At 42.0% G+C, this 24,458-nt stretch overlaps 1 protein-coding gene across 2 annotated transcripts in view; it reads left to right on the forward strand.

The window, feature by feature from the left end:
• heatr6 (HEAT repeat containing 6) overlaps positions 1–24,458 on the forward strand; it is a 76,825-nt gene that overhangs the window by 7,036 nt on the left and 45,331 nt on the right. The window contains exons 2-6 of one of the 2 annotated variants that reach the window (XM_063031951.1): positions 7,866–7,973; positions 10,589–10,729; positions 14,382–14,497; positions 21,254–21,301; positions 23,749–23,863. In XM_063031951.1, the coding sequence (XP_062888021.1) occupies positions 7,935–7,973; positions 10,589–10,729; positions 14,382–14,497; positions 21,254–21,301; positions 23,749–23,863 (459 nt within the window). In that variant the 5' untranslated portion in view covers positions 7,866–7,934. The remainder of the gene's footprint in view (positions 1–7,865; positions 7,974–10,588; positions 10,730–14,381; positions 14,498–21,253; positions 21,302–23,748; positions 23,864–24,458) is intronic. The other variant, XM_063031950.1, reaches the window with a different exon arrangement.

Consider the following 24,458-nt stretch of genomic DNA (forward strand, 5'->3'; position numbering starts at 1 on the left):
CAGTTGTTAGTTCGAGTTAGTGAGTTTTGGGCATCCTCTGTCGGCACCAAATGTATGGTGACACTGGCATCCCAGCCCAGTAGAATCCTCGCTGATTTGATATGATGTAAATGACACATTTCGCTGTTTTGATGTGTATGTGATAAAGTTAACCTTTGTCTTAATCCTGTGCTCCCAAGTCAACATTGCCACTCAATCTGCACACCCTCCAGTTCTCTCATTGTTGAAAAAAAAGATCTCAACCTTGAATACACTCAACAAAACAGCACCCACAGTCCTCTCAAAATTCCAAGGATTTGCAGTCATTTTCCTCTGATACTTAAAAACAATTGATTACTTATCCAGAGGTTATACCCCTAGTTGTAGGAAGAAAAGACTTGTCAATAAAAAGGTAAGAAACAAATAAATGGTAATGTATTAAGAGGCTGTATTAAGAGTATTAAGTGGTTCATGAGTTGCAGTAAGTAAGTATACAGAGTTGAAATGGCTCTTGACACTTATCATTGGGAAGGGTTAGTCATAACATGCTGCAGCTGTGTTCCACACTAACTTTGTTTGCACAAAGGTGTGCATAATTAGCTCTTTGCAGATGTTGGCTACTTGATCCTGCCCTTCCCTAGTCACCATTAACAACAAGTTAGGCTCTTGGAGAATAATGTTCTTATTTGCACTGTTTGCATTTTCTGGATTACCCATGCAATGCTACTAAAATGTACATTGACATGGGGTCAAATTATGTCATTTTAGAATAAGGAGAAATAAAATAGCTGTTGGCATTCCAGTCAATAGGCAGATCTCACTGGTGAAAAGTGATAGTGATGCATCATGAACTCAAATCTTTTCCTTCATCCTAACTAACTGTAGGAGCATCATCTAATTTTTCTTTGCGATTAAGGTGTCTGTACTCCAGAATATTATCCTCAATTGGACAGACTCTACCCAGATGTTAAAACTGCAAATGGAAATGTGTAACTAGTGGCAGTCTCTTCTAGATATTGAATGTGGATAATTACCACTTGGAACTTTCATCATATTTTGGTTTGCACTGATTGACGAAACATTGCAGTGTTATCACAGTGTGAAGAGGCTTCCTTTCCCAAATTACAGTAATAAGTAGGTTGATTTCTTAAAAAGAACTATCAATGTGTATGATTAGACATAAAATTCTTAATTTGTCATGATAGGATGTGAGTTGCTGCCTTAAAACTATAGCCAGTTGTTAGGGTCAGCACGGTAGTGTAGCAGTTACCGTAACACTAATACAGTACCAGTGACCCGGGTTCAATTCTGCTGTAAGGAGTTTGTATGTTCTCCCTATGACCAAGTGGGTTTCCATAAGACCATAAGACAAAGGAGCAGAAGTAGGCCATTCGGCCCATCAAGTCTGCTCCACCATTTTATCATGAGCTGATCCATTTTATCCTATTTAGTCCCACTGCCCCGCCTTCTCACCATAACCTTTGATGCCCTGGCTACTCAGATACCTATCAATCTCTGCCTTAAGTACACCCAATGACTTGGCCTCCACTGCTGCCCGTGGCAACAAATTCCATAGATTCACCACCCTCTGACTAAAAAAATTTTTTCGCATTTCTGTTCTGAAAGGGTGCCCTTCAATCCTGAAGTCATGCCTCTCGTACTAGACTCCCCCATCATGGGAAACAACTTTGCCACATCCACTCTGTCCATGCCTTTTAACATTCGAAATGTTTCTGTGAGGTATCCCCTCATTCTTCTAAACTGGGTGCTCTGGTTTCTTCCCACATTCCAAAGACGTATGGGTTTGTAGGTTAATTGCTCAAATGGGTGTAATTCGGGGGGGGGGGAGGTGTTGTAATTTTAAATAAATAATCAGATTATAATTGCAGAAATTACATATTGCTTTTTTCCCTCTCAGATTATCATAAATGTTTTAAGTTTGCGGTAGTTTCCCAGTTCTAAATAAAGATTTATTTTCCTTTAGTCCTTGTATCTAGTTAAAATGCATATATGCATCGCTGCACTCTGATAAGAACCAAAAATAAAATGCTCATTGTAAACATGAGAAATTCTGCAGATACTGGAAACCCAGAACAACACATACACAAAATGCTCAGCAGGTCAGGCAGCATCTATGGAAATGAATAACCAATTGACTTTTTGGACCAAGACCCTTTATCAGGACTGGAAAAGAAGGGGGAGGAAGCCAAAGTAAGAAGGTGGGAGGAGGGGAAGGAAAGGAGTGATAGGTGAAGCCAGGTAGGTGGGGGAATGGGAATGAAGCTGGGAGGTGATATGTGGAAAAGGTAAAGGACTAGAGAAGAAAGAATCTGAAAGGAAAGGAGAATTCCCTTCAGAAGAACATAGAATTGCTCTAGTGTGTAATATTGAAATCATATATCTATTCCTGGTGGCTAGGAATTCCATGGCAAGTTCTTTATTGGTCTCTAGTTCCTGTAATTTTATTCTGTTCCATTAGTGAGCATGGCAAATTTGGAGTATATGACTAATTTGCTACAGTTCCAAATAATTGAATAAGTTGTCTTAACTTCTCAGATTAACTGCATTGCTGAGTACCTTCTGATGTTTGTACCAGAAATTGGGTGTAAAGTTAAGATACTATAGAGTTTAATATCTTGTTCTTATTGCAGTGAGAAATTTACTCATTTCTACTGACCCCGTGGGTTACCTAGAGGTCTCTTTTAAGTATCACTGAGTTAGTGGAATGCCAGATTTTGTGTAGTTTATGATAATGTTGGTTTATATGATTAATTCAGCTTACAAGTGTAAAAGCTAAGTTAAATTAGTGGTTGGCTCGCATTAATGTCTTAAGTTTCAGCTCTGCAGACATTGCAAGTTTCTGCAAAAAATACAGGTCCATTTTCTTTGCTAATGATTCGTATACATCAGTGTGATCAAATACAGTCATGGAGGAATGAGCTTACTTATTTTTCAGACTCCTGATTTATTGCATTCCCCTTGGCATGATGAAGGTGCTGATTCAGGGCCTTGTAGATTATATCTGACTGCTATTTTTCATATGGGAATCTATAAATTTGGTGCCAATTGGCTGCTTGTTTGTTGGCCAGCAGAAGCACACTAAATGGCCATCAGGGGTACATTTATTTTTTCATTCTATTCTAGAAAGTCTAGGTCAAACAGTTGTCTTCTTATTCCTGATCTGGGTTAGATTAGACCATAAGTTCTTAAGACATAGGAGCAGAATTAGACCAGTCAGCTCATTAAGTATGTTCTGCCACTTCATCATGGCTGATCATTTTCCTCTTAACCCCACTCTCCTGCCTTTTCCCCATAACCTTTCACAGTCTGACTAATCAAGAGCCTATCAAACTCCGTTTTAAATGCACCCAGTGACCTGGCCTCCACAGCTGCCTGTGGAAACAAATTCCACAGATTTATCACTCTGGCTAAAGAAATTCCTCTTCAATTCTGTTCTAAATGGACTTCCCTTTATTTTGAGGCTGTGCACTCTGATCCTAGACTCCCCCACCATAGGAAACATCCTCCTCACATCCACTGTATCTAGGCCTTTCAACATTCCATAGGTTTCAATGAGATCTCCTCTCATTCTTCTAAATTCCAGTGAGTACAGGTCCAGAGTCTTCAATCATCGCTCATATGATAACCCTTTCATTCACGGAGTCGTTCTTGTGAACTCTCTCTGATGCCCTTTCTTAAATAAGGGGCCCAAAGCTACTCCTTGGTGTAAAGCAGAACTTTGTTCTTGATTCCTCATGTTCTACTTGCCTCAGTTCTATATGAGTCAAAAATAAATGGGGTTTACATTTCAGGTCAAAGTCCTTCCAACCTGTTTCTCTTTTCACAAATGCTGCCAGACCTGTTGAGATTTTTCAGTGTTTTCTGTTTTTATATCAGACTATTATATCTACTCATTTACACTAATCCTATTATCCTGATTTTTATTCTTTCCATATTCTCGGTAACGATCTACAGATTCTACCACTCATCTCTGCATCAGGGGCGACTTACAATGGCTGCTTTTCTTACCGTTTTTCCATTTTTCTTGCGTCCAGCACTTTCCTCATCTCACATAGCACCTTGTCAATAGATTAGACCAGTGACCCCCCCCCCCCCCGCCCCCCAACCACCGGAGGGAAAGCCTGCTGTACTTTTTTTGATCTTGTTATTTCGGTTCTTTTCTGGATTGTGGCTCCTACTTAGTCCTTCCTATAAATGTCATTATCCAGATCTTCTGGATTTAGATTGTGAAACATACACTCTATTATAGCTTGACTGTGCAAACTTGCCTATAGAGTTGCAGAAACATAATCAATTAGTGGCTTCAAAAGGGAAGAGAATAATTTGTATTTCTACAGGAGAAGAATGGAGAAATAGAAAGGATTGTTGTACGAGGATTTGGCATAGATTAATGGACTGAATGGACTCACAACTTTTTAATGAAAAATCATATGATTCTAATTGAAATGTTCCCACAACGAATGATCTCACTTTAAGGAGACTTTATCTTGTTATTTCATGCTCTTGTTATTTATCGCTAAATTATTTATATTTGCATTTGCACAGTTTGTTGTCTTCTATGCTCTACTTGATCTTTCATTGATCTTGTTATGGTTACTATTCTATAGATTTACTGAGTATGCTTGAAGGAAAAGAATCTCAGGGTTGTATGTGGTGACATGTATGTACTCTGATAATAAACTTTACTTTGAACTTCACCACTATCCTGACAATATAATTTCTTTTCATCTTAGGATGGTTTTTTGATTATGTTATTGTAAATTGTTTAAGAACACTTTTCTAAATTAAAGGCATAGTTGTTTTCATTTAACACTTTTTTAGTAGTAACTTGCTTACTCTTCTATGACTTTAGTATTTGCTGGATCTTATCCAGTTGTAATCTGCACCTGAAGTGCAGCCTTGATGTTGTCATTTCAATAAAGCCTCCTGAGATCTTGCATGATAACCAGTCACTGGAGATTTTGCTGCAGTTGACATCCAATCCTAGTGTTTCAATGAGAGAGTGTGCATTTGTCCTTGGAGAGAGGATGAGGAAATAGGCTTGCATTCACTGATGTTTAATTTTTGCTGTTACCTTTCCCCAGTATATTTTGTTAACTTCATTGATATAAAATGGGAAATTTGGTCTCCTTAATTCTCAAAGTTTTATTATGAAGCAAGATGGTTAGATTACAACAAGGGTACTTACATCTGTATAGTGTCTTGCAACACGTTTTAAAGCACTTTGTGCTACATGTTCATTGAGACAATGATGAAAACAGTTCACTGCAATTCTATTTTAATGAACAATTAAATGGAGAGTTTGCAATGACATATATAAATGATCTGACTTTAGAGATAGCCCACAATAACAATGCTATTTTCATTCTATCTTTTTCTTCAGATTTGGTTTTTACTTGGAATGTATAAGAAATAAAACTGTAATCAGGCATTTGCATTTGCACTGGGTAATTGGTGCAAGCTATATCATGCCATTCTGATATAACATGCAAGCTAGCTGTCGCTTGGCCTCAACGGAGAAGCAGGTGCTACATAACTAATAGCCTAGCAATTGTGGAAAATCTATTGTGCATACCCAAATAAACATGCAGTACTGAAAACATTGTTTCCTGGTAGGGTGATTGCCGTGAACTTGTGTCAAGACCTGTATGATGCTTTTCTGCACTGTAAGCTACGTACAATTGTATTGAAATATTATCTATTGGGAGTTATTTGGTTTGAACTATTCTTAATGTACTTTCTCCTATTGCAAACAATATCTGATTGACTGCATAGCCCATCAAAACTCATTGAAATTTCATCTGTGTAGAAAGTTAGAGGGCAGTGCTAATGGAAGACGATATGGTTGGTTAAGTGCCAATATCACAGCAGCCAAAACAGCAGGTTTTCAATAGAGTTAAGATGAGAAGAGACCAATACCTTAATTATTAAATTAATCTTGAGACAGTTCAACCACATATGTGCCAAATCACAGTGTACAGAGCAGGTATTGTTGGGAACAAGAATGCTTTCACGAGGCATTTAGTAATGTGGAAAGATGGTTAGCTAAAATCTTCGTACTTCTGTTTAATGTTGAAAATACCAGCTGCACAGTTATTCTATACACTAGATCAATAATACGACAACAAGCTGTTTCTCACAGCCTCAAAATTGAGGGGCAACCTTTTAGAACAGAAGTAAGGAGGACTTTTTTAGCCAAAGAGTGGTGAATCTGTGGAATGCTCTGCCATAGAATGCAGTTGAGTCCAAGTCTGTGGATATATTTAAAGTGGAAGTTGATAGATTCCTGATTGGTTGGAGCATCACCGGATATGGTGAGAGGGCAGGTGTAGGGAATTGAATGGGATCCGGAATCAGCCATGATGAAAAGGTGGAGCGGACTTGATGAGCTGAATGACCTAACTCTGCTCCTGTGGTCTTAGGGTCTTAAAATAGTGGACAATAGCTCAGAATGAATTCCTCGGACACAGCATATAAAGTTCTTAGTAAAAATTATCAACCTGTTTCTTCGTTCAAGAGTGTTACTTGAACGCTCAAAAGTATTTGCTGTTTTTCTTTCAGATTTCCAGCATCTGCAGCTTTTTATTTTGTTTTTCAATTCCTCCTAAGAGATTGTTAGTTAAATTGGAACCTTGTGGAATCAAATCCAAGCTATTGATCTGGTCCAGGAATTGGAATGATGAGGTATTTGTATTGAGAAGATATGCCAAGCGGTGTTCCACGGGGATCTTTAGTAGGTGTGTTCATTTATGACTTGGATCAGAATCAGGTTTATTATCACTGACATAAGTTGTGACATTTGTTGTTCTGTGGCAGGAGTACAGTACAAGTCATAAAAGTTACCATGTTACAAAAAGTAAATAAATAGTGGGAAAGAGGAATAACAAAGTATTTTCATGCACTTTAAAACCAAATTTGATGACAGCACAGTGATAAGCAATATGGTAAGCAGTGTTGATTCATATTGATTGTATTGAATTATGGAAATAAGGTATAAGAATTAAGTAGCATTTTCTTTTTTATGTTACTAATACATTTGTGCATGTATTTCTCTTTAAATTAGAGTACGTATTGTATAGTATAAAGGAGCAAATGCTGTCAAGCCTGCAGGAGTATGTAATGTACAACACGTATCAGCATTTTTGTCCAAAGCCTTTGTTCTGTTGTTTGCTCTCTGGAGGATGTCAACCTGAAAATGTAAAATCAACTTCAATGCAAATGGATCTGTTTTTGTATTAAGGTCCTTGAATCAGTCTGCATTGAAATGTGGTTAGGGTACCGTGCTTATTCTCCTGAAAATAAAAGTGATTGCATCCTGGTAGAGAGCTGATCATAAACCTGCATGTTGACGCAAATCTCCACCTTCACAGAAGTGCACAGCTCAGGGCATTGAGAAAGCTAACCGTATACTCAAAGACTCAGTAGAATTTAGGTCGCCAGTGCTGCTAGCTGAGTAGAAGCCAGAAGATTTTTCATTCTAAATGTCATTGCACTGCAAGAGCTGCATGTCAAAGTAGGTGATTAAGAAGACAGTTTCTAACTGTGCATAAAATGGCAGCTAATATGGAAGAGACAAACTAGAAAACTATAGTTTGGATTTTGACATAAGGGTTCCAGCTGATGAAACATGTATGTGTCAAATCTCTTGATATACTGACAACTAAATGTAATATGTAGCAGTGAGAAGTTTCTCAGTGTAAGTTTAATGCACTGGACCAATAGTTTGCCATGCTGTCTCAATGACATTCTCATGGATTTTTGAGTTGGCAGATGTACAAATTACAAGTGACCTATCGACAATGTGAATAGATTAAAATAAAAGTTACTGCCCTAAGAAGTCTCATTAATTTGCTTTCCACTTGCAGGATGTGTGTTCCTTACTTGTCCAAGCTTGTCGACTTGTTCAGTTAAACCAGGAGCACCTTGTGAGCAAAATGTGCCAACTAATCCATCATTTGCTCAACCGTTTGCAGGTATGAACTTCCATAAAACTCTTATTCGCTCTAAACAGCTCTGTTACTCAGTTAGCTGGAACTGGGGCCTTACTCATGGTAAATAGTTGATTGCACTTCTCAATGACATTGTTGAACTAACTGAATAAGTTGATTTGTTTGTGTTTTGGTAAAAGTTAATGTTAGTCAAGAATGAAATGCATCTAGATGCAGGGTCAGAACAGGTTGCTGAATCCAGGACATAGATAAGACATGATTTCCTTTGTATGGTAAAACAACAAAAAATGGTTTGAACGGTCTACTTCTGTTCCTGTGATACTGTGTTGATGCTCTGATTGTTAACGGATGCACAGCATATTGAGCAACTCTGGCTTTATTGAATGCCATGATCCTTTAAAAGTGGCAGAAGGGGTTTTATGATGGGACACTGGATTCGGGAAACTACCAATTAGGATTTTGCACCAGTTAATGCTCCTGGAAATATTTGAATATTATTGTTGGGTATAATATGAGGGTGGTCTTCCTGGAACTTTGAATAGCAGTGACTTGGTAGAAGGTTACATTGCAGATTATCTGTAGCACAGTTAATGTTATCACCATAGAGATGGTCTGTGATTTACAGTAAAAACTGGGGAATCCTGAGCTTTGAAATGCTATGTGGGGAGAATCAAGGAATGTTAAGGCAAAGGTGTGTCAATTCAGGACACCACCTCAAAACACAAGGGCATTGCTTCTTTGTTCCCAACTTGGAGTATTAAGATTAATGTAAATAGAATCTGTAAATGAATGTGACCTACTGGGCTTAATTGTACAATTAGGCTTGTGTTTCCATCAATTAATAAAGAGCTGTGATAAAATAAATTAGAGGGAGTGGGAAATCATTGCATCTCTTTAGAAAAGCATTAACCAAAAGGAGAGTGGGTTGTTCATCCCCCTGAGTGTGTTCCACCAGGCAAGAAGATCACTTTGTATCTTATAATCTGGTATCAACAAAAATCTTATCAATCTCAGAGTTTTGTGGGGAACAAAATTCCTAATTTCCATTTTGCATTGAGTGAAGAAGTGCTTCCTGAATAGCTAAGCTCAAATTTCATTTTTATAGTAGCATCTTACTTTTAAGGTCTTCCACCACAATGAATGGTTTCTCTCTAACTGCCCTTTGAAATCCTTTGATTACTGTAAAGGCTTTAAAGAGATGACTCTTTAAACTTCTGTACTGAAGGGAACGCATGTTTAGAATATGCAATCACCCCTTACAATTTAACCCCTTTAGCCATTGTTATCGCTCTGGTGATTCTGCACTGCCTTCCCTCTATTGTCTGTGTATGCTCCCTAAGGTTGTGGTACCTAGTAGTACTCCAAATGCGGTTGAACATCAGCTTTCCATTTCTGTAGCATAGCTTTCATCTTAAATTGTGGGGCAGCATCAACGTTTTTAATGTACCTGTACATCAGCTGATAATGAATTCTGTGCATGAACCCCACAATCTTTCTTCTGTTCAGCAGTTTCAAGCCTTTTGCAATTATAAGCTACAGTGATCCACCATCGTCTCCAGTGGATGACCTCAAATTTTTCCATATCAGGTTCTATTGGCCATAGTTTCACTTGTTCCATCAATATCCTTTGCGTCCTTGTACTTTGATGTGCACTTCTTACAGGGACAGTTGACTTGGATGTAGAGTTATTTATTAAAAGAAATGAAAATTTGAATTGCCTTTAAATTTGCTGATGAATGCATTCTTTATATTCTGAAACATGGAGTGCAAACTGCTTTACTCTATTCTTCACTTTCTAGCTCCTAATCTGCTCTCAGCTAATATTGTTAGGCTACCACTACTCCCATATGCTCTCAATTTTGTGACCAGCTCTTGTATGCCTCTTGAAAGTTCATTTAAAAACACCCATCCACTTTTTCCATGTAAGGGCATCTGTTAGTCTTGCGAGACCATGGATCTGTGCCTGGAAAGTCTTCACTTTCCAGGGCACAGGCCTGGGCAAGGTTGTATGGAAGACCAGCAGTTGCCCATGCTGCAAGTCTCCCCTTTCCACGACACCAATGTTGTCCAAGGGAAGGGCATTAGGACCCATACAGCTTGGCACCAGTGTCGTCGCAGAGCAATGTGTGATTAAGTGCCTTGCTCAAGGATACAACACGTTCCCTCGGCTGGGGCTCGAACTCGCGACGTCCAGTGCCTTAACCACTTGGCCACATGCCCACGTTCCTTGACTACTACAATAGTAATCACCACAAAAATGCAACTAAGTTATTTGGATGTAACTTCCCTTTACAACTCAAAGTTAGCTGCCTGTCATTTTGTTTGACCAAGTGATAATAGTAAAAAGGGGATAGCAAATTAAGGTGTTTCCCAAATGACAACCAGAAATCAAGTAATTTGTCCAGTGAAGGTTGTTAAGATAATTAATATCGTTTAAGAAAAAAAGAAGGAAGTATAATATTTAATAGATGTTAAAAGTAAATAAGATTTTTAAATGTTTCTCTAGGAGAGGAATTTAGTTGACACTTCTTTCAGAAATCTGTCGTGTGTAATCTATAACCAGTCATTCTGTTTTCTGGGCTGTTAGAGAAGTGTTGGTTAAGATGCTTGGAGAACTTTTACGTTTGTTATTTTCTAAGGTAACAGTTGATGAACAGAGTTTGGAACTTTTACTCTCATACTGCATCCGAGCCCTGCAGCAATGTAATTCTTGGACTCACGTCGAAATACTGCAGGCCGTAGCTGCTCTTGTCTATGGTAATGGACCGCGGTGCCAAAAGGTATGTCCATGTTTTTGGAAACAAAGATATACTGCAGATTTCCTATTAAGGTTAAGGTATTGTAAAGGACAGCCATCTCTAGATGTGTTAAATGAGTTAAAAAACTATAGATGAGATTTGGAGAAATGGCCTTACACGATAAAACATCATGATTTAGAATGTATTACCTGAAAGGGTGGTGGGAACTGATTCATTTGAGAAAAGGAAAATAAAATCCAGAAGGATTGTATTAAGGAGCTGACACAAGGGTATTTAGCAGAGAAGGGAAATAAAAGAAATTCCCCTTTTTCTCAGTTTCTTTGCCTCTGCTGCATCTGGTCCTAGGATGTAGCTTTCCATTCCAGGACATCAGAGATGTCCTCCTTCTTTAAAGGACGGGGTTTCCCTCCCCCTACTATTAATGTTACCCTCACCCGCATCTTCTCCATTTCCTGTACATCTGCTCTCACCCCATCTTTCTGCTGCCTTAGTAGTGACAGAGTCCCTCTTGTCCTTTCCTATCACCCCATCAACCTCTGCATCCAACACATTATCCTCCGCAACTTCTGCCATCTCCAAAGGCACCCTACCACTAAACACAACTTCAACACTCCTCTGGCTCTCTTCAGAGATCACTCCCTCATTGATTCCCTTGTCCATTCGTCCCTCCCCACTAATCTCCCTCCAGGCCCTTATCCCGTTGTAAATTGGGGGACTGCTTTGTTGAGCACCTCCACACCATCACTACAAGCAGGACTTCCCGGTGGGCAAACATTTTAATTCCGGTTCCCATTCCCTTTCCAATGTGTCGATCCTTGGCCTCCTCCTTGTGTCAAGAGGAGGCCACCCTCAGTGTGGAGGAGCAACATTTTATATTCCGTCTGGGTACCCTCCAACCTGATGGCATGAACATCGATTTCTCCTTCTGGTGAACAGATTTTACCCCCCCTCTATTCCCCACTCTGACCTCTCACTTCTTCTCACCCGCTTATTACTTCCCCCGGGTCCCCTTCTCCTTCCCTTTCTCCTATTGTCCATTCTCCTCTTCGATCGGATTCTTTCTCCTCCAGCTCTTGATCTTTCCCACCCACCTGGCTTCACCTATCACCTTTCAGCTAGTCTCTTTCCCCTTCACCCACTTTTTTATTCTGGCATCTCCCCCCCTTCCTTCTCAGTCCTGAAGAAGGATCTTAGTCCAACATTGACTGTTTACTCCTTTCCATAGATGCTGCCTGACCTGCTGAGTTCCTCCATTAGTTTGGGTGTGATGCTTTGAATTTCCAGAATCTGCAGACTTTCATGTGTTTGAAGTAAAGAAATTGTTTCAGTTTAAAAAAAACTGCTGAGTTCATCTGCTCGTGTTAATCAATGTCATCGAATTCCTGTTCAACCAATTTTCAAGGCTAACTTTTGAAAATCTGCAGTAATGTAGATACTGGTTTTAGGAAGCACATTTGTTGGTGTCAAATGACATCAGATTACTATTTCAGCTGTAGACAATCTATTGGAACTTGTCAAAAATGAACAAAGATGCCCAGAAATTTTTGGATTTGGTCAAAGTATTGGCCTGCTGTTGTGCTCCCGTGGTGGTGCGAGATCCAGGGAAGTGTAATTGAAAGCATAGATTCCTTGACTGCAGTCCCAGAAAGACACCAACATCTCCAGGCAGCACTTTAGTCTTCCACAGTGAGTCCATTGGATCAGATGAGGATCATAACTGCATTTTCCTCTGATGAGCACAGCCATAACATTAGATTGGAGAGGTTCTCCTTACAGAGAAAAAAGATAGAGCATTAGCCAGTGTTTCAAGGATCAGAATGAAGAGGGAGAGTAGTTGTGAAATCAGAGAGGATGAACTGAAACTTATTGCCTGTAAGGGTGATGTAAACAGAATCAATCAGGTCTTTTGGAGGGAAATGGATAGGTACTTGAGTAAGACTAATTTGCAGGTCATAGGACAAGTGTGGGACTACAGGACTGATTGGTTCTACTGGGTACTGCAAAGGCTAGATGGGTTGAATGGCTTCCTTTTCTGCTATTATCAAAGAACCATTTATGTCGAGATGCATTGTAGGATTTTTCAGCAGCCAAATTCTGCTCAGCCCCAGAGTAATCCTGATGGCATTTACAGGGATGCTCAAATGTTTTACCAGATTCATTCCCAGGACTATAGCTGACACATGAAAAAGGGCAAATAAGAAAGGACTGTGCTAAATTTTAGTTTGGGATCCCTTTAGAATTGCTGTGCCACATACAGATGAATGAAAAAGCTTAACGTTTTTAAAAATATTAGTTACAGATTTTTAAATTCTGTTTTAGTATCTGTGTTGATATGGTTCGCTTATGGCATCACAAACAACTCCCCTCCCCCTCCTGCTATTCTTCCCGTGGCAGATTTACACCCACTCTTCTGATCTTGCAAATTTTTTTTAAATTTCAAAATATACTTTATTCAAAAATAAATATATACAATAAACCATTCAATAACTTTTCATCCTTTACATATGTTTCCATTATAGTCAGTACGTATCCGTATTTATAGCCACCCACGTGGCACTCCAGTAGTTCAGCTTACCATATCATTGTTGAGGGGTATACTCCCCGCCCCCCGACCCCTCCCACTCCCACGGGTGGAGAAACCTATACTGTGGTCCTTCCCCACTGGGCCCTTGCGGTGGCTGCACCGAGTTTCAGTGCGTCCCTCAGCACGTACTCCTGCAGCCGAGAATGTGCCAGTTGGCAGCATTCTCCCACGGACATCTCCATGTGCTGGTAGATCATCAAGTTTCGGGCCGACCAAAGAGCCGTCTTTCACTGAGTTGATGATCTGCCAGCAGCACCGGATGTTTGTCTCCGTGTGCGTCCCCGGGAGCAGCCCGTAGATCAGAGAGTCCTCTGTTACGCAGCTGCTGGGGATGAAATGTGACACTAGCCCATCCATCTTCCTCCACACCCTCTTTGTGAACTGACAGTGTGCAAAGAGGTGGGTCACAGACTCCTCCTCACTGCAGTCCTCCCGTGGGCAGTGGGGTGTGGAGACGACGTTCCGAGTGCACAGGAGGGCTCTGACTGGGAGGGCCCCTCTCACCGCCAGCTAGGCGAGGTCTTGGTGCCTGTTGGTGAGATCTGGCGATGAGGCATTTTGCCAGATGAACTGGACAGTCTGCTCGGGGAACCACCCCACTGTGTCCATCACGTCCTTCTCCTGCAGTACCTGCAGGACATTACGTGCTGACCACTGCCTGATGGCCCTGTGGTCAAAGGCGTTCTCATGGAAGAACTTTTCTACGTAGGACAGGTATGCCGGCAACGACCAGCTGACTGGGGCGTTGCGCGGGAGTGGGGCCAGACCCATCCTTCGTAGCCAGGGCGACAGGTAGAACCTGGGCACATAGTGGAACTTGGTGCCCACATACCTGGGTTCTACACACAACCTGATGCAGCCACATACGAAGCTGGCCATCAGGGTGAGGGCGACACTGGGGACGTTCTTGCCCCCGTTGTCCAGGGACTTGTGCATGACGGTCAAATACTGACAAGACTGCTGTATTTTCCAGTTTTATAATTGATTACCTGTGAAGCAAAGTATGGCATTCTTTTGCCTTGAAGACCTTTATTAGTTAGGGCTAGTGATAAATGTGAGATGTAATTTCAGTTTTGTGTTCCTTTCCAGTTCCTGCCAGACCTGCTTGGAAAAAATGGAATCTTACTGCAGCTTAGTGCACCGGCGGAGTCTGATGTGGACCTACGGAGGGCAGCTGTGTACTGCATGTCTAATCTCTGTCTGAGGTAGACCATCCCATCACTTTGCATAATAACTTAACTTAAAACAAATCTTTCAGTCCTGTTCTTTTTTCTCCTCACTGGCTAGTGCTATTTCCAATGATGGATGAACTGAAAGAGAGTTAGAATTTCAGGGACTTCTGCAATAATTTTCTTCATATTTTCTTCATTGTTGGCTAGTGGGACATGCATAAACAGCATAACAAAATGATCTGTTTACATGCATTGCTCTGGTCTGTCAAAGTGCAATGCTTCATCAACTGGTCTAGTTGGAGAATTGTTTGAACAAGTACACTTCGGAAGTTACAAACTTATTTACCCGAGTCTCGCAGGGCAAGTGCTGTGGTCAGGAATTTTTGCTGACCAGGGATTCTCCTTGCCTGTATTTCCCCTGGTTCACACGTGAGTACTCTGCCATGTGCGACTGGTGTTTCGCAGAATTTGGAAGTACAATGTTGGAAAGTGTGTGGTCATGCACTTTGGTGGAAGAAATAAGCGGGCAGACTATGATTTAGATGGGCAGAGAATTCAAAATGCAGAGATGCAAAGGGACTTGGGAGTCCTTGTGCAGGATACCCTAAAGGTTAACCTTCAGGTTGAGTCGGTGGTGAAGAAGGTGAATGCAATGTTGGCATTCATTTCTAGAGGTATTGTTACGTACCCCGTAACTGGGTTGCCGAACCAGCAGAAATGGATCACTCAGTTGGAGTCTGGATTACTAGAACTAAGAAAATTTTATTAAAGAAACAAGCAACACAGTACTCTAATCAAAAGGATAATGAATGCAACAGTTCAGCAATGATAAACATACATGTACACAGAATTAAGATAACAGGATCAATCAAGCTCTATCGTTGTCTAGGGGTAAATGACCAGTTTCAAAGTGACGCAAAGTTCAGTTCAGTTCGCAGTAATCGCTGCCGTGGCGATGGACAGTGGGGGGAAGGAGAGAGAGAGCAAAACGAATGAATATTCAAAACGGCTTCCACACAGACCTTCGCAGTCAGCTTTCGGACGAGTCCTTTGTGATATCATCTGAGGTCACCGACCGTGGCCCCTCCGTTTCCCGATATGATCGTTTCTCTGCAGTGAACCTGGCACCCAGGCAAGGGTGGACACACACCAGGTTCCCACCGATCGTGCCTTTCCACCCTGTGCGTCTATGGCTTGTCCCCCGACCAGCTGTCCAAAACTTCCCACTGACTTGTGAGAGACGCACCGCTTCCAGGGTCTCGTTACCTCGGGTGCCGTGCGTGTCTTGCCTTAGCGAACCTGTCCTTTTTTATCCCCCTGCTGGGGTATTGCCTGTCCATCACTTCAAACAGTTCAGGGTTCAAAGGGGGAGCCGATCTTGACAGCTCTCCTTCCGTTACTCTCTTCTGTCCCTTCATTAACATCTCCAAATGCTGCTCCATTGTTTTCCTTATCTCTCTCTCTCCTGAAGACAGGTGGCAGACTAACTGCGGATCCCACTGGTGCCAGCGCAGGACAGCTAACATCTTAATCTATGTGTATTCTCGTCACACTTCTCCCCTTTAAAGGATTTTTACCGGGGTAAAAATTACAAACATGAATACATTATTTGATACACACAAATACACATCTTTATCAGCTATTTGGCTAATACAGCGAATTTGAAGTTGTCAACACGTTGACAGACAGTCAGCAATCACATTTCCTGTTCCTTTTATATGTGTTATTAATAATCCCTTAGACCAGGCTCCAACTTAGCAAACTTCATAGTGGCCAAAAACACTGATGAATTGCGATCAATGTAACCTCTCATTGGGTTTCGTCCCGGACCACAATAACACGGGTTGTCCCATTCCGACTTAGTTTTCTCTCGCAAGGGCTTAGTAGGAGGGGGAGGGGTAGTAACCGCAGAGTTATTGCAAAACTTCCTACAGTACCCCACCATCTCCAAGAGCCTTCTGAGGGCCCTCTTGTCTGTCGGGGTTGGGATGTCAGAGATAGCTCGCACTTTAGCTTGCATCGCTGCCAGCTGCCCCTGTGTCACCACAATTCCCAGGTAAGTGACCTTCGTGTGGCCGAACTCATTTTTTTCAAGGTTCACTATGAAACTGGCTTCAGACAGCCGTATTAGATCGTCAATACACACCTCTGTGTTCGCCAGCCCTTTCGTCACTGTATTACTCATTCTATAGGGGTATTGCTCGCTAGGCTGGCCTAGTGTGACAAACACCACCCAACGTCCCAGTTCTTTGCATCGCCTCGGGACAATCAAACACACGTGTGTGAGTCGTTTAATTACTTCTCCTAAAGAGTCGCTTTGTTCGGGGATTAAGGGAGAGACCTTATCAGCAGAGCTGGCCAAAACAATAGCCTTCTCCCATCTGGTCGATACCCTACTCATCTTTTCAAAATGGTTTTTTTCTCTTATCAGGGAGACCCTAGCTTCATTGACTTCTGCGCTAACACCGACTAGGTTTGTTAGCATATCAAAAGCCTGTGACTGCCTCAGTTCGCGTCGGCCATAATCAATAACATCCTTCCCCCGGTGCAGCCGGTAATCCTCTTTCATGATTCCACCAACTGTTTCCTCCAGCACCTCAAAATGTCCACTGGGGGGTACCTTGTGGGCCAGGTTAAAAATCTCATCCCCATAGCTCTTTTGCACCACCCCCCATTCCTCATCTGCGGGTACGGTACTTGGTTTCCCTGTCTTCCTTAGCACTTCCTCCTCCACACAATAGCCTACTGGTTCCCTTGTTAATTCTGCGTCAGAGAGAGCTGTCTCTGCCAAAACCATCAGCCCCTTGTCTCGCTCCTGCGCCTGCACAAATTCTTCCCTGGCTAATGCTAAGTCTGTCTCAGCTCCCTCACTACCTCTTGTTTCACTACACTCCTTCTTTTCACTTTCTACCTCCTTCTCGTACAAGGCTGGCAGAAACGTCTCAGCTAAATTTACTACCACAGTCCCATGATGAACCTGTGAATCCATGGGCGGGGCCTCAATGCTGGCAGGCTGACCTGTCAATCTCACGGCTGGGAACACGATTCCCCTGGCGAGGTCATTACCGAGCAAGACTTCCACGCCTTTCATCGGTAATTCGGACCTCACTCCGATCGTGACTAGTCCAGAGACTAGGTTGCTTTGTAATTGTATCTGGTGCAAAGGGATTGCCTCTGTCCCTTCCCCAATACCTTTGACCTTGACCTCACCAGTCTGGGTCTCTGAGCTAAACTCTAATACACTCTTCACTATCAGTGACTGACACGCTCCTGTGTCTCTCCAGATCCGCACTGGAACTGGTTTTAACCCCTCCTTCACTGACACCAATCCGGCCGAGATAAACCTCTCGCGCCCTTCCTGAACTTTGGCAGACCTGTCCTCCCCTAGCGGTTCGTTTACCAGCTTGATACACCCAGTCAAAATCGCCGTTTTTCCTTTTCCCGTCTCCTTCTTTGGGGCAAAGCACCTGGATGCAAAGTGTCCGACTTTCCCGCAATTATAACAGACGACCCCAGGAGACTTCCTACCAGACTGCTCCCGGTCTACCTTATCCTTCTCACTAGTCCTCGGCTTACTTTCTGACTTTTCCGGCGGACTCTCCCCACCGTCCTGACTACCCTTCTGGTAGCCTTTACTCGGGGCAAACTTCATTTTATGCGTCAACGCATACTCATCCGCTACCTTAGCAGTTGCGGCTAACGTGGCTGCCTCTTTCTCATCTAGGTAGGGTCTCATACCCTCAGGGACACAACCTTTAAACTGCTCAATCAGGATCAGCTGTAGCAGTCTGTCATAATCCCCCTCTACCCCCTTCGAGGCGCACCAATGCTCACAATATGTCTGCATCTCACGGGCAGACTCTAAATACGTGCGGTCCCACTGCTTCCTCGCATTCCGGAACCTCTGCCGGTATGCCTCCAGGACCAACTCATAAATCCTGAGGATGGCCTCTTTCACCACCTCATACCTCTGGGCATCTTCCGCGGACAAAGCTGAGTAAGCTTGTTGGGCTTTCCCTTTCAGTACACTCTGAAGCAAAACAGCCCACTTATCCCTCGGCCAGTCCTGACTTGTAGCAACTTTTTCGAAATGGAGAAAGTACCGATCCACGTCGGTATTGTGAAGTGGGGGAACCAGCCTAACCTCCTGGGTCACCCGGAACCCTCCACCTTGGTTTGGCACAGGCCCCTGCTCTGCCCTTATCTTTAACTTCTCCAGCTCGAATTCCCTTTCCCTCTGTTTCTCCTCTCGCTCCAACTGTCTCTCTCTCTCCTGCCTTTCTAACTCTCTCTCCTTCTCTTCTCGCTCCAACTGTCTGTCCCTCTCTTTCTCTTCTAGCTCCAACTGCCGTACCCGGAACTCGTGCTCGAGTCTCAGTTTTTCAAGCTGCACCTGTACCGCGTCTCCAGCAGGTTTTTCAATAGACACCACCTCCAGCTCGCCTTGGGAAACACACCTTTAGATACATAGTGCTCTACGATAGCTCTGTGTATCTCCTCTCTCCTCATTGTTGACTTCCCCTTAGCAAGATTCAACAGTTTGGCCACAGCTACCAATTCCGATTTCCTGGCATCCTCTAATGCCTCCAAGGTCGGCGCCTTTATAAATTCCTCAGCCTCCATTTCTGCTGTTTGTCTTTTCTTTCTTTCGGGAATTTTGACCCAATCAATTTACTCCGTCCCAAATTTAGCGATCAAGATTGCGGACGAGAACCCCACTTATGTTACGTACCCTGTAACTGGGTTGCCAAACCAGCAGAAATGGATCACTCAGTTGGAGTCTGGATTACTAGAACTAAGAAAGTTTTATTAAAGAAACAAGCAACACAGTACTCTAATCAAAAGGATAATGAATGCAACAGTTCAGCAATGATAAACATACATGTACACAGAATTAAGATAACAGGATCAATCAAGCTCTATCGTTGTCTAGGGGTAAATGACCAGTTTCAAAGTGACGCAAAGTTCAGTTCAATTTAGTTCAGTTCAGTTCGCAGTAATCGCTGCCGTGGCGATGGACAGTGGGGGGAAGGAGAGAGAGAGCAAAACGAATGAATATTCAAAACGGCTTCCACACAGACCTTTGCAGTCAGCTTTCGGGCAAGTCCTTTGTGATGTCATCTGAGGTCACTGACCGTGACCCCTCCGTTTCCCGATACGATCGTTTCTCTGCAGTGAACCTGGCACCCAGGCAAGGGTGGACACACACCAGGTTCCCGCCGATTGTGCCTTTCCACCCTGTGTGCCTATGGCTTGTCCCACGACCAGCCGTCCAAAACTTCCCACCGACTTGTGAGAGATGCACCGCTTCCAGGGTCTCGTTACCTCGGGGTGTCGTGTGTGTCGTACCTTAGCGAACCTGTCCCTTTTTATCCCCCTGCTGGGGTATCGCCTGTCCATCACTTCAAACAGTTCAGGGTTCAAAGGGGGAGCCGATCTTGACAGCTCTCCTTCCGTTACTCTCTCCCGTCCCTTCATTAACATCTCCAAATGCTGCTCCATTGTTTTCCTTATCTCTCTCTCTCCTGGAGGCAGATGGCAGACCAACTGCTGATCCCACTGGTGCCAGCACAGGACAGCTAACATCTTAATCTATGTGTATTCTCGTCACAGTATAAAATGTAAGAGCAGGGATGTGATGTTGAGGCTCTATAAGACACTCATGAGACCACACTTTGTGTGCAGTTTTGGGCTCTTTATTTTACAAAGGATATACTGACAGTGGAAAAGGTTCAGAGAAGATTCAAGAGAATGATTCCAAGAATGAAAGGGTTACCATATGAGGAATGTCTGGCATCTCTTGGGCTGTATTCCTTGGAGTTCAGGAGAATAAAGGGGGGAATCTCATAGAAACATTTGGAATATTAAAAGGCCTGAACAGATTAGATATGGCAAAGTTACTTCCCATAGTAGGGGAGTCTAGGACAAGAGGGCATGACTTCAGGATTGAAGGATGCCTATTTCAAACAGAGATGTAGAGAAATTACTTTAGTCAGAGGGTGGTAAATTTGTGGAATTTATTGCCATGTGCGGCTGTGGAAGCCAAGTATTCAAGGCAGAGATAGATATGTTCTTGATTAGTCAGGGCATCAAAGGGTATAGGGAGAAGGCAGGGGAGTGGGGATGGCTGGAAGAATTGGATCAGCTCATGATTGAATGGTGGAGCAGACTTGATGGGCCGATTGGCCTACTTCTGCTTCTATATCTTATGGTCTTAAAACACTGTGGGTCCTACAATGCACTGAAATAACCTGGTCCTCGAAATGTCCCTGAAAAATTTGACTCTTGGTAAGGACTTGCCCCAAGCTTTGCTAGCTGTTAAAGCTTGAAAGAATCTTTAGTAGTTTCTTTTGCCTCTGGCATGGAGATTTGTCAAACATATTAAAATTATAGTAAATAATTACATTTCTTTAAAAAATATATGAACTGTTTTTGGCAAGGTAATTGATGTTAAGTAAAACATAGAGTACTTAAATAATATCTAAACAAAACGCACTTTTTTTTTTGAAAATAGAAACTTGCTTAAACCTTGGCATCTGTAGGCCTACAATCCTCAGTGAAATTATTGGGTCTTGCCTCTTGCAGGATCTAAGAGGTGATTTTCATGAGCAGACATGTGGGAATCTTAGACTTGTGGAGATGAACAGCGCTGCCAACATCTTGGTGAAATCTGGCTTATTGTCTCTCAAAATTGATTTTCCGTGTAAAAACTATATTACTGGGAATTTAATATTTCATTTTCTTCCCAATGACCATCTCATAATGCTTGATTTCGTGGTTAATGGACAGTGTGCTGGACTGCTGCTTTGTACTTGATTCATTCAGGGGATATAGCTGGTAAGTGGAGTATTTATTGCCTACCCAAAATGCTCTTGAAAAGTCAGTGGTAAGCTATTACCCAGCAGAGAAGCAGTGAGATCAATTTTTAAATAGTGATCATAGTATCATAAGGTTAAAAATAGAGAAAGAAATGGATATGGACCACTCTGAGATAAAAATAATCAATTGGAGAAGGGGCAGTCTTAACATCTGGATCGGGTAAATTGAATTAAACATTGGCAGGTAAAATTGTAACTAGACCAAGCTAGACTTTAAGGAAGAGATAGTTTAAATGCAATATAGGTATTTTTCTTGAGGAAGAAAGATAGCACAATAAAAATGTTCCTGGATGACTGGAGAGAAAGAATAAAACAAAGCAGATAGTAAACATAAGACAGACATTTGGTTGAATCCATCTAAAGATCAAAGAGTTGTAAGATTAGTCAACTTCATCATGGGCAGTAGCCTACGAAGTATCCAGGATATCTTCAAGGAGCAGTGCCTCAGAAAGGTGGTGTCCCATCAATAAGGACCTCCATCACTCAGGACACGCCCTCTTCTCATTGCTACTGTCAGGAAAAAGGTATAGAAGTCTTTCTCTTTATTAACATGTATTGTATTGTACTGCTGCCCCAAAGTTAACAAACTTCACAACATATACCAGTGATATTAAACCTGATTCTGATTCTAATTCTAATTCTAAAGGAGAAGCAAAAAAAGAGAAGAAGGGTTGCAAAGAGAGGATGTAATAAAATAGTGATAGCATAAATGGCAATTCAAAAGTCTGCCCACTCTATCACAGGTAAAGCCCTTCCCACCATTGAGTACATCTACAAGAAGCAGTGTTGCATCCACGTTCAGGGACCCCCACCACCCAGGATACACTCTCTTCTTGTTGCTGCCATCAGGAAGAAGGTACGGGAGCCTCAGGACTCTCACCACCAGGTTCAGGAACAGTTATTACCCCTCAACTATTAGGCTCTTGAACCAAAGGGGATAACTTCACTCAGCTTCACTTGCCCCATCATCGACATGTTCCCACGACCTATGGACTGACTTCTAAGGCCTCTTCATCTCATGTTCTTGATACTTATTGCTTATTTATTTGTTCTTATTATTTTTCTTTTTGTATTTGCACAGTTTTCTTTTGCACACCGGTTGAGCGCTAAAGTTGATGTGATCTTTCATTGATTCTATTATGGTAACATAGAAACATAGAAATCTACAGCACATTACAGGCCCTTCGGCACATAATGTTGTGCTGACCATGTAACCTACTTTAGAAACTAGCTGGAATTTCCCTACTGCATAGCACTCTATTTTTCTAAGCTCCATGTACCTATCTAATAGTCTCTTAAAAGACCCTATTGTATTTACCTCTACCACCTTTGCTGGCAGTGTATTCCATGCATCCACCACTCTGTGTGAAAAACTTACCTCTGACATACCCCTTGTACCCACTTCCAAGCACCTTAAAACGATGCCCCCTCGTGTTAGCCATTTCAGCCCTGGGTGAAAACCTCTGGGTATCCACACGATCAATGCCTCTCATCATCTTATACACAGGTTATGGTTATTCTTCTATTACAGATTTATTGAGCATGTCTGCAAGAAAATGAATCTCAGGGATGTATATGGTGACATATGTGCACTTCGCTAATAAATTTGCTTTGAACTTTGAGTTAGAATGCTCATAGACTCATACATCCCAGAAAGGCCTACCATTTATGCGAATCCTATTAATAACCTGTTATATTTTCAACACATTTCCATCAACTCCCGTTAGCATCTACCTGATGGGGAATTTACATTAGACAGATAACCTACTAACCTGCACATATGTGGACATGGAAGAGTACTGGAGTACCTCTAGGAAATGTGCAGGTTCAGAGGGAGCACATACAAACCAAATGCAACCAATACCAGAAGTCAGGATTGAACCCAGAGATTTGAAACTATGAGGGAACAGCTCTACTAACTGCACCACGGTGTGGCTTTGGTGTGTGATTTCGAGGTGATCTTGAGTTGGTGTTGTGTCCTTGCACCAACTCTCCTTTTCACCATATTAAAGATCCTCATTTTGAGTGATGCCTTGAAGGAGCCTCACTGAGCTGGTGATGAAGGGAGATTTTGTCATCTGCCTGCATCATGGGGCGGAGATTAGATGAATCATTATCCTGCCCCAGCTACTGACCCAATCCATGTTAAAGTTAACTACCACCTTACCTGTTATGGAAACACCTTTCAAGGCCTCTTTGTTTATGGTAGTTGGTGTTGCCGGGCACATTCATCTCAAACATAACATGTTGAAAACAGCAATAATATGTAACCATTTTAAAACAGTTCTTCAAAGAAGATGGAATAAAATCAAACCTCATTAACTCACTATCTTTATTTAAGTATTGAATGAAAATTGTAGAAGGTCCAGAACCTGGAAGTGAATTGTTTCAATTTCTTGTTGCCAGTGTACCTGGGCAGGCTTACCTGGAGGAACAGTACAAACTCATATCGCTGCAGACCTTTCTGAATGTCTTGAAGAACCCAAAGAGTTCTGAAGTTGATGATGTTACAGTTTGTAAGGTAACTAGGTAGCATGCACCTAAGATCAAGTTATATGTTTATATTTGAGTTGACTTGTTGTGATTGGCTTTTAAGAATGTAAGAAATGAGATGGGGAATAGGAATAGGTCTGAGCCTGCTCTGTCATGGCTGACCTGCTTCAGCAATATCCCCACATCCTTTGATTCTCTTAAAGTTCGGTAGATCCGCCATTCTCCATTTTGAATTAACACAATGACAGAGCCACTATAGCTGTCTGGTGTAGAGAATTTCAAACTTTCACCACCCTCTGAAGGACTTTCTCCCCACTTCAGTCTTAAATTGCCAATTCTTTTTTATGAAAACATATCTCCTGGTCTTGGACACAATTATGAAAAATATTCCCTATTATTTAGCCTGTAAGCTATTTAATCATTTTGTGTTTCAATGAGATCTTCCTCTCAGTTTTCTATGCTATACAGTATATATTTTTGGCCTACAAAATCACCCTTGTGTGATGAACACACTATCCATCAAATCAGTTTGCAATATTCCCACTGCGACAAGTGCAGGCTTTTTTTGGTGATGAGACCAAAATTACAGTAGCACAAGACTTCCTTATTCCTGTATTCAAACC

The sequence above is a fragment of the Mobula hypostoma genome, chromosome 23 (assembly GCF_963921235.1).
Source record: "Mobula hypostoma chromosome 23, sMobHyp1.1, whole genome shotgun sequence".
Classification (NCBI taxonomy): Eukaryota; Metazoa; Chordata; class Chondrichthyes; order Myliobatiformes; family Myliobatidae; genus Mobula; species Mobula hypostoma.